The sequence below is a fragment of the Argentina anserina genome, chromosome 3 (assembly GCF_933775445.1).
Source record: "Argentina anserina chromosome 3, drPotAnse1.1, whole genome shotgun sequence".
NCBI lineage: Eukaryota > Viridiplantae > Streptophyta > Magnoliopsida > Rosales > Rosaceae > Argentina > Argentina anserina.
The window spans coordinates 32,310,026-32,321,193 of record NC_065874.1 but is presented as its reverse complement, the minus strand read 5'-3'; the positions used below and the strand labels follow the sequence as shown (position 1 = coordinate 32,321,193).

The 11,168-nt window shown below is 38.3% G+C and overlaps 2 protein-coding genes across 2 annotated transcripts; both read right to left on the bottom strand.

Moving 5' to 3' along the window:
* Window positions 1–4,253: 4,253 nt before the first annotated feature.
* Window positions 4,254–5,035, bottom strand: LOC126787522 (FH protein interacting protein FIP2-like). The gene is made up of 2 exons (XM_050513392.1): window positions 4,689–5,035; window positions 4,254–4,644 (listed from the first exon to the last, which is right to left on the bottom strand). Exons 1-2 carry the CDS (start codon window positions 5,033–5,035, stop codon window positions 4,254–4,256), a joined length of 738 nt encoding a protein of 245 aa, XP_050369349.1.
* Window positions 5,036–6,377: 1,342 nt separating this feature from the next.
* Window positions 6,378–7,253, bottom strand: LOC126787521 (FH protein interacting protein FIP2-like). Its single transcript, XM_050513391.1, has one exon. It carries the CDS (start codon window positions 7,251–7,253, stop codon window positions 6,378–6,380), a length of 876 nt encoding a protein of 291 aa, XP_050369348.1.
* Window positions 7,254–11,168: the final 3,915 nt, after the last annotated feature.

Sequence of the window (11,168 nt, the reverse complement as noted above, 5' to 3'; positions counted from 1 at the left end):
GAGCTTCCTCGAGTTTCTGACTTCTCTTTGACAATACGCATGCTCATTTTCATATAACAATGGATTCACGCACGCATAGATCTTCTGAAATGATTATCACACATGTTTGACAATTTGCCCAGCAATTTCTTACGGATTTGATCCTTCAAAGTAGGAGCTATATTTGGAGTGCGCTATAATACCAGAATGGCTGTGAACACCAGGCATTGTTAAGTTTACATTTCATCGCCAACTTCTATTTACTGTATATAGATTGTGGTCCTAGAGTTTCTCACAGATAATAAACATATTGTCCATCTGAAAGAAATGAAATTAAGCTACGCAATTACATCACATTATCGTTTTCTGTAGTACTCCTCCTCCTCTTCCCCAAAGGCTAGGAGGTACTGCCGATCGATCATCAAACAATGAGGGAAGACATGCTGCCAGCCCCTCCCGGCAGCTCCAAGTCGAAGCACAGCAGCAGCAGGGCCAGCGCACGCCACGTTGTCTTCTCCGAGCATTCTACTCCGAGCACCAACCGTGACGGAGCATACTTCCCCCCACCGGATTTAGATGGAGAACGTCCGAAACGCATACGTCCACGTGGCTATGCATGCTGTGCATGGGGATGCATGTTCATTTTCGCCTTCGTCCTCCTCGCCCTCATCTTAGGTTTTGTATTCATCTCCATCTTCCATTCTTACCTGCCTGTAATTCGGGTCCGGAGGTTCAATGCAACCCAGATTGAGTTTAGTAACCAGAACAAGCAGCAGAAGGTGAGTTTGAAGGGAAAGGTAGATTTGTTAATGGAGTTTAACAACCAGAATGAGAAAACCGAGCTCAAATTCGGGTCGTTCAAAGTGAGTGCTTATTATGACAATGTGCAATTGGGGAATACCGAGTTTCATTCATTTACTCAGCCAAATAAATCCTCAAAATCAATGAATACAAGCATTGGAGTTAACAATCCGGGGGTTGATAAAGACGACGCAGAGCAGATGAAACAAGATATAAAAAACAATGAGTTTGAGATGAAACTGTCCTTGGTCGGAAGTGTTAGCTTCCCAATCGCAGGGGTGATGATGAATCAGATTCCGATCATAGCGGCATGTGATTGCAAACAAACGGAAATTGATTTTGGGAACAATGCAAGGTGTGATTATCGGATTTTCAAATCCTAGATTATGAGACTTAATGTAAGATTCATCCTCATAATTGAGTTCAGTTACCTAGCATTGACAAATTCATTGAAGCTGCAACCTATATTCTTAGATGAGAGCAAATCATTTGGATCCATCCTATGATCGATGGATACAAGATTCATAGCTTTATCTAGATATTGTATAAGGTTAACAATTTTGCCAGCTAGCTATGTTTTCATGGTTCATACAAAAGAAAACTCTGATTTCATTAATTATTGCCTATCATCTTTTGAATATAATGTTAAAGCTAGAGAATTGTTCTTTTCAAAATTGCTCGAAAGTTTGGGATAAGTGGACAAGCTATATATAGGGTACTAAAACTTGCTTTTCCTGTTATTTTGTGCTTGGTCACCTACATGAGTCGCATTAATTTATAGACGGATCGGATTTCATTATACACCAAAAATCAGGTTACAAGGTCAAATTGTGCACTAATATCTTGCTCTTGAAAGACCATGCACATTATCATCGATCTTTGCCAATAAAGTAGTGACTCAATATTCATGGATCGACGAAGTTTTATCAATCAATGAGACTCGACTTTTTGATAGATCATGAGTGAAACGAAGCAAATCCGTCTATAAGGAGACGGATATGAAGTGTCTTATAAATTCATGCAATGTCCGCACGATCATGTGCTTTCTACGACGAGAGATCTTTTCTTTTAGGAAAAATTAAGGGGGCTTTTATATGGAAATGAGCTGATTCCACCTCCGTCTCAAACTAGGCCAAATACGCAAATGCTCTACAAAAGTACACATAAATTACATAATATACCCCATCATATTGTAATCTCAAACTAAAATGCTAGCTAGCTCCTCTCTGGAGATGAAGAGGAATTAGATTGACAACTCTGGTTTCATGAAATTAGGGTCATCAACTCGATCATATAGCAAGTGAGCATTTCTTTGGCCCTCCATTTATCCAACTTCCAAACCTAGTTTTAGGAAGGCAACCTTCAAATCTAAGCACTGAGGGGTTAAAACAACTTTCTCATTTCCCCACCTGCCGGTCATATATGTACCCGAAAAAAACATTGTCATGTTGAAAGTCACAGCAACATTCTCATCTTGTTGCCTATTAATCTCATGAGAAACCCATTCGTTCGTATTTGCTGTCTGATGTTTTGATAGCTTCATGTGCACCAGTCGATGCTCACTGTATTTTAACTCAAATGGCTTCACGGAGTACATTGCAAGTGAGTTACCATTGTATGAAATCAAGCCATTTATACTGTTAAAGTGAACAGCCGAGACCAACTTACGGTTCTCTATTTGAAGGGCTATATCCCAGTTATAAGAAAAGAATAGTATGGCAGAATGATCTTTACATTGATGCGTAGGAAATATATAGAGTCTCAACTCTTGTCTCCAACAAGCTAGGAGACTAGAAAGGTAACTACAGCTAATACAATGAATACATATTGATATGCAATTGTTACAGAATATCCTAGTATAGCAATTCTAATTAAGCTCAAAGATATATTTTCCAACACCAGTCAGCTTGGAAGGTTGTGTTTGAGATGTTTAAGTTAGAAACGAAAAGAGAGTCGAGCTGAAAATTTGGAGTTTGAGGAACTAAGGACGTGGTGGTGAAAAATTATATCAAGGACAAGATTGTCCCCAGTTTTATCAAGAGAATAATGGGGCGGAAGATGGAAATTATGGAAGTGTAATTTGATTTCATAGACTTATTACGAACACAAGATTTTGAATTAGGGTTACTTGAAACTGGAAGTAGGGGCGAGTTGTTAAGTCTTCCGAGATTGTTATCTGGTGACAAAAGATCTCCCAGTTGGAGAAAGAAGTGGCTATGAAACGTCAAAAAGGCTTTCATTCATTCCATTTCACTCAGGAAAATTATCCAAAACGGGTATTCCGTTCCTATATATACCAGTAAGCCACTGTGTTTAGAAGCCTCTCTTTGTTGAAAATAGTGGTCGTGCCTGAATTCTTATACCGTCCTTTGAAATATGTATGAACAGCTATTGGTCTAGTGATACTGAGATTCCCTTTTGTGTTTGTTTTTCACTGTAATTCCTTTGTAGACTTTCGGCTTCTAAATACAGTATAAAATTGATTTATTTGGGCAGGGGAAGATTGTTGATGCCAGTGTTCCTTGATGCAACACTCCACTCTTTGGTGAAATTTTTTTCATCTCCCTGTAGTATGCAGCACAATGCTGACACTAAAATGTTCGAAACATAAATACTCACAAAACTAGTTTGCAAATCAAAGATAGTGAATAAAGTAGACTGGTAGACTGTTTTTGAGCAATATCTGAAGCTAGGGTTGGCATCAAGCATAGTTCAGGCATACCATTAATGCTCAAAATTATACTGCTTTACCAATCAGGCATCCCTTTTCTAGCTATCTCATGCATTATGCCTTATGCTAGGAGAGGCTTTGGCAGTTGTAACAGTTATTGCAAGTTTGATACCAATGGTGGACCTCACAGAAGAAAGCTACACCTAAGTTCTGACTATGCATTGGGTTCATATATCTGCTCTGAATTGCTTGTTTAATAATCAAAGGCATGAGCTAACATAGCCCTCAAAGGGTTTAGTCCCGAACCCCCCAATTAGGGGGTTTATCTCAATTAGGTGAAGAGGGTAGTTCACTCATCTATAGTACTGGTTCAATCATTGATATGAATTGGGGAATCTTTATACCATAGACAAAAGCCTGAAGCCTTGAATGATTTGAAAAGTAAAATGATCACACACAAATGACACAATCATAACAAGAGAACACGAAGACAATAGAGAAAGAATAGTAATGACAGTAACAAGCAACAAGTAGTATTAACAACAAGAATATTAATAACAGTAACAACAAGTAACAAGTAGGTATTAACAGCTTCTACCCATCAAAGAATGTATAAGACTTTGGAAGAACCAAAGAACTGATCGAGAAGTCTATCTATTCAAAATATGTCCAGAGAGCAAAGCGTGCAGCAGAGTCAGAGTGTCTTTCTTGACAATGTAAACATGTCTCACGCTGATGTGTCAGATTGCTCCTTCAAAAGGCATCAAGGAAGTTTGTCCTTGCCATTGTAACAATTCTCAAGTCACTGAATTGTTGCCTCATGCAGATTGGCATCTGTGAGATCTGCATCTGTTAGATTGGCACCTGTAAGATTTGCAATTCTCAGATCGGCACCTGTGAGATTAGCTTTTGAGAGATTCGCTTCTGTCAGGTTCGCTCCTGTGAGAATTGTAGATGTAAAATTGGCACCTGTCATGTCTGCAGACTGACACTTAGCATCAATAAATGATGATCCCGAGAAATTCCCACAACACATGTTACTATTGTTCAAGCTTGCACCGTCAAAGATCGAATTGGGGCAATCGCAGTTGCTCCTCACTGCATATTCCAGCCCTGCTCCACTGAAGTTCACCCGATGCAAGCATGCGTCGGAGAAATTTGGATTTTCCAACTTCACGTTGAAAGGTCCAGACCTGAAAGGTTGAGACCTCTAAATGCTCCATATTTTCTTCTTGACAAGACATCTCGTCTGCTCATATTCGCATTCAGCTGCAGTAGAGTCTCCTTAATATCATTCCTCATGTCAGGGAGCTGATAGTAATCAGCTTCATGTGCTAACTGAGCATACATCCTGGCTTCTAAAACCGGGAGATTTCCGGTTCTCAACCAATTCAAAACATAGCTGAATAACTTGTCATCTCTGTCGATCATCACGTACCCGTTCTCCTCATGGAGATCAAACTTCCCGCTAAACATCACATCGAGCATGGACCCCGGCTGCCTCTTCAGGGTATCCAATGTTGTACAGAACTTTTTCCCTCCCACGTTCAAACTCACCCACCTTGCACTATCAGATTCCTTCATTACTACACACTACCGCACACAATCAAGAACATAAAAAATCAGAGACCAGAACATCAAAAATCAGAGACAAGAACAAATACCCTAGTGGCCTACACATACAATTCGAGACCCATGAACAAAGAAAGCAACCATAAAAGCCTAGACGCAAAATTCAGAGAGAAAAGCTGAATTCCCTTACCTCTGAACAATGGTCGATTCAAATGATTTGAAACAGGGTGTGCCCAAGAACAAGATCAAAACTATGATTGCAAGGGTGCCCAAGAACCAAGATCAAAACTTTGGAACGCTGGATGCAAAAACAAAGAGATAATTGATGATTCAAAGAAGATGAATGAATGAAATAAACGAGAGCAAAGAAATCAGTTTTGGAAAAGCTGAATTCCCTTACCTCTGAACAATGGTCGATTGACTCGATTCAAATGATTTGAAACAGGGTGTGCCCAAGAACAAGATCAAAACTATGATTGCAGGGGTACCCAAGAACCAAGATCAAAACTTTGGAACCCTGGATGCAAAAACAAAGAGATGATTGATGATTCAAAGAAGCTGAATGAATGAAATAAACAAACGCGAGAGCAAAGAAATCAGTTTTGCTGACCAACCTCAATTGCAGAGAAGAAAGCTTTGGGAGCGTTGAAGGGAAATGGGTCTTGATTCTTGAAGCTTCACTTTTCTTTCTGAAATTTCTAGAGGATTGGGGAGAGGAGAGACGGTTCTTTGTGAGAGAGCTCTGAAATGGGTTTGAAGTTTTGAATCTTGGGGGGTTTTGGGTTTGGGAGGAAATAGCCGTTGCTTAAAAGGTTTTTATCTTTTTATTTTTTTTCAAAAAGAAAAAAAAGAATAGGGGCTTAAATGGATTTGAGGCCGAGACTTTGACAAAGTCAAACTTCGTAACTTTGGGTTCTATCATCTGTGCTCTATTCTTGTTTATGGGTTTCTAATGTTTAGCAAATTTCTGAAATTCTGGGTCTTGTGTTCCAACTCTGACATCGCTTTTGATTGAGATATGAAACAAAACTTTTCTTTTGATGCATATGAAACAACAAAGTTGCCCTTGTGCATTAACTAAATATAGGCTCCATAAAAACACAGAATATTTACAACGCACGAAAAGAAAAGAAAAAAAGAAGAACAATAAATCGAATGAAAATATGATACGTACATTACTCGTTCTAAAAAAAAACTGGTCTTTATTTCTATTAAAAGTACAGGAGCGTACGTCCTAAGTACATCGAAATCTGTCTCAACCTCATACATATCGTTTGATTGAATAAAAACAAAAACAAGAATAGAAGATACAGTACTTATTCCCATCATTCCATCCGTACTAATTAGCGATACTTTAGTGAATATATGGTGATACATAGCCCGAAAAAGGTATCGTGCCCTCATCATATTCAATACCCACTGCAGAAGCTCCTTCAAGATCAGCTTCTCTAAACTGAGAGCTTCCCAAATTCGCATAGTTGAAGTTGGCTCCTTGAAGATTTGTCCCATCAAGAATAGAACTTCCCAACTTTGCCTTGTAAAATGTAGATCCTTGAAGATTTGCCATACGAAAGAAAGCCCTTCCCAAGTTCGCATAACTAAAGTTAGCTCCTTTGAGATTTGCCGTTTCAAACGAAGAATCTGCAATATGTGAATTGTCAAAGTCGGCACCTTCAGCATCGATATGGTCAAAATTTGAGTTTGAAAGATTTGCTTTTGCAAAGCACGTATTTTTCATGCATGCATAGCTAAAGTTTATTCCAGTCAACTCCAATCCAGAAAGATCAATGCCAGAAAGATTTACACCTCTAAACTTCGGCTCAGGTGAATAATGCTCCTTATCGAGTATATACTTGATGATATCACGACGTGTTAATTCTGTACCCAGCTCTTTTTCTTTCTTATTCATCTGCAAGAGATGTATACAACTTACAAGTTCTTCAAGCTGAAAGTACTCTGCCTCCTTTAGAAGTTGCGAATACTTAGAATCTTCTAATGTAGGAACACTACCATCTCTCAACCAATTGAGAATGTATGTAAATGATTTACCATCTCTGTCGATATAGACATATCCCTTTTCATCTATACACAGGGAATGATCCCCGGTACTAAACATTGCAGCAAGCTTAGAATTAGGGTCGCGCTTAGTCAAAGTAGAGATGTGAGTGCAAAGTTTCTTTCCTCCAACATTGAGGCGGACAAAAGAGGAGAAATCAGACTTTGAGTTCATCGCTTGAAATTCGAAGATGAGAATGTAATGCCGGAAGCGTGACGAGTAGTTTCTCTAACAAAGATATAAGTTGAAAACTAGCACATACAAGTGCTTACATAGAGCAAAATCTTTATCCTAATAGATCTAGAATTCCTATGCCAGCTCTAGCTCTGATTCAAGCTAAGCAAGGAATCCTAATCCAATTAGGTTGTTTCTTTTTATCAAGACAATTAGGTTTAGAGATGTGCTATTAACACACCCCAAATTGTTATTCACACACCATCTTCATTTTTCTATCACTACAATTCAATTGAATTTACAAATTTACTCCTTATATTGACTTTATAATTGGCTCTCATCATAGAAGAGTATTCGAATAGCAATTTGAGGTGTGTTAATAGCATAACCCTTAGGTTTATTAGTTGAAAATAAATTAAAAATCATTCTAAAATTAAATATTAAAACCTTTAAGAGTTTTATTTTTACTCGGATTGAAGTACCTATAAGAGTGTTTAATTTGACCAGGGCATTTATGTCACTCTCGGCATTGGCTTCCAGTTCCAGAATCGGGTTTCTCATTTCACGTTCATCTACAAGCAGAGGCCTCATCCCACCAAGGTAGTTCCTGTTCCGCCCCTGCCTTTTCTCATAGATGGCTTTGGCATCCTACACATTTGGACCAATCTGTCGTATGCGTTGGTTAAGTTGTTCCTGGTACCCTTCTTTCTCTCTTGCACTTGATTAAAACGTTGAGATGAGAAGTTGCAAACTTGATGATCATGTAAACTTAATGGAACGTAGAATTAAGTATAAAGTTGCAAACTTGATGACCCATTTTCCCTTTTGGTTTTTGGTTTGAATTCAAATGGTGTTTTGGGATCAGTAAGGCATTCTTTTGCTTGTTAAAATTTGGAAACATTCTTCATTTGTAGTGCATTCGTGTTGGTTTTAAGGTGGATGAGTTGAACTTCTCGATTGATCGGATTACATTTGTGAATTAATGCTGTATGCATATGCATTAATGATGTTCTGTAGCCTATTGTATTTTTCATTGTATGTCTCAAAAATTCAGGTTCTGTTTACTTATAGAGATTAGTATATGCGTTATACAATTGTTTGCAGCTTCTGGTCAAAGCTACTAAGGGCTGGGATCTGCTTATTTTCTGTTAATGAAGAAGCACACTGCATATCAGAGTGGGGCCATAATTTCAGGTTAGTATCACTATAAACTTCTTATACCTCTTAATGGATTGAATATCATAGTCTTCGATTTTGAACATTTGGGCGTATGGTCTGTAATTTGGGGATTAGACTGCATTATCATCCAGTGCTTTTAGCCCTTAAAATCAATCCTGTCTTGCTAGGAAATACCGATGAGTTCACGAAAGTTGATGTATTCAATTGCTGATGCTCCTTTAGTTTGCAGCTGAAGTTTCTTTTTATTTTGGAGGTGGCTCGAGGGCTAGTCTATTGTTTCCTAACTGGCTTTTTTTATCCTGTCATCCTTAGGAGAGTTTGTGTTTGGTCATTTCCTTACACCTCCAGTGTAGACTTCATTTCATGTATGTTTATCATTTTGCTGTTGTCGCCCCCTGTCAATTTCTATTTGTGGATTCTACAGGGTAGAGTACAAGCAATTGGACAAGTTACATGGCATTCTTGTTGGTGTCCCATTTATTGGGTTAACTGCAACTGCTACTGAAAAATAGGTTTCTCTTCTGTTCACATCATGTACATGTGCTTGTCTGCCCAAGGCGTGAAATGAAGCGCTTTGTTGATCTCACTGCTGATGAGATCAGTGATCTTTGGATCACAGCACAAAAAATTGGCAGTCGGCCTGAGATCTACCACAAAGCAACATCTCTAACACTAACGATTCATGTAAGCAACCAAGCCCATTTGGTTAAAATTTTTGATTGATTCTTCCATTAGATCAGGTTTGTAGTCAGTTATTTTGCCCTGGATATCTGTTACTCTCCCGACTTGTTGACTAAGTGAACATGCATGTGATACATTATATGCAAAAATCTGTTTCTGCTCATTAACACAGTAAATATTTTGAGATATCGGAATCATTCTATCATTTTCACTGTAACTGTTTTAGTGGTGCTATTCTATTCATGTAAGCGTGCATGTAGATTACAACTCTACGTGTTATTTGATGCCATTCTTTTGTCATCATATTTCAAAACTTCCTGCAAGCTTTTAGCTTTTCTCTTTCATCTGATCAAGCAATTTAGCAATATTATATGTTTGAGTGATTTGTTGGGAGTATGCCACCTGCCTTTTCTATGGTTCAAATGGAACAACATTTTGATTTTTCCGAGACTTTTAACTTTTTAAGTTTTAAGAGGTGTTCCATAGGTGCATGCCTCATACATCAGCACATCCAGATTCCTATGTTTTCGTCTTGAGTATTGACTAATCACATGTTATTAATGTTATAGCTCGATGAAAAGGAGAAGGAATTAAAGCAGAAGTTTGACTTAGATAAAGAGAGAAAGGACAGAAGCCTTGAGGAACTGGCACAAGAGGCAGAGGAATACAGATAGCTTTTCATGTAGAATGCAGATGGAAAGTTCCTACTCTAACCTGCGCTGCCTGCTATACCCCAGAGAGAACCAGGGGCTTCAGAAAATTACTGTAGGCAATTTGTACTCTTTGAATTACCAATTTACCTCCAGTGTGCTCGGGTGGTTAACTATTGTTTGTTTAGTAGGTCTGATTGATTTTCTGTGAATGAGAGCAGGAAATCCTGTATCATTTGTGCTCTGCCATTTGGTTCGCTCTTTAGACAGTGTAGCTCGTGGTTTATGTTGCCAAACTGTTGATCATCTCAAAATTGGTGGAGCACGGTCTCCTTGACTCCTACTCAGATCAAATACCTCCAATAAGGTTGCTTTAGTCGGTTGGGTGGGTGTTCTATGAGTCATACAATACTTTAGACGTTTAGCTGCCCAATAGTCATTGGATCATATCCAGTGGATATCATACATAATAACCAAAAATGAGTTTATTATGACTGTTTGATTTCTTTACATCATATTATATCGGAATTCAAGAAGAAATTAGTGAAAAAAATAAATAAAGGTTAGTACAAGACTCAGGCACTCAGCAACTAGTACAGCATATTTTAGCGGGCTGCGTTCTCATTTCACGCTCGTCTTGAGGCAGAGGCATCATCCATACTCCTTTCTCCTCCACCTCTACCTAGGTAATTCTCATTCCAACTCTTCGTTGTTCTTACTGATCTTGTTTCTGGATTTGATCCATTCTGATACTGAGTTGTTTTTTGCTGCAAAAATGAACAGAGACGGCTTTGGAGTCATATACATTTGGGCCGTACAAAAAGGACAATAGGGAAGTGTTTTACAGCACTAATCTATTTTATGCGTTGGTTAATCTGCGCCCTATCGTTCCTCGTACTGTTCTAGCTCTTTTACTCTTCTTTGAACATAGAAATAAGTATAAAGTTGAAAACATGAAGACCCTTAGATTACTTGTACAGTTGTACTAATATTTAGAAGAATAAAGTTGCAAACTTGATGACCCATTTCCCTTTTTTATCATCGTTTTGTTTTTAGTCTTAACTTCTGGTTCAGTCAAGGCATTGTTTTGCATATGGCAGTTTGGAATTTTCTCTGTTAGTGCATCTTCATTATCAAAGTATAAGATTCCTCCTCCCTATTTACTCCTGTAACATTGAAATGTAAGCAACTTAATGGACTAGTAGTTGGAATACTTAAGCATATAATGAGTAGATCTTTTGCAAAGGATTGATTGATGTGTATTCATGCGTATTGGGAACATGATCGTGGATACCATATGTGTTTATATACTCGCACAAGCATGCCTATCCATTCTGCGTTATCTGGATTAAGCCTCTATAGTTTTGCGTGCATCTATATTTGTATCCAGTTTTATGTGGAACCA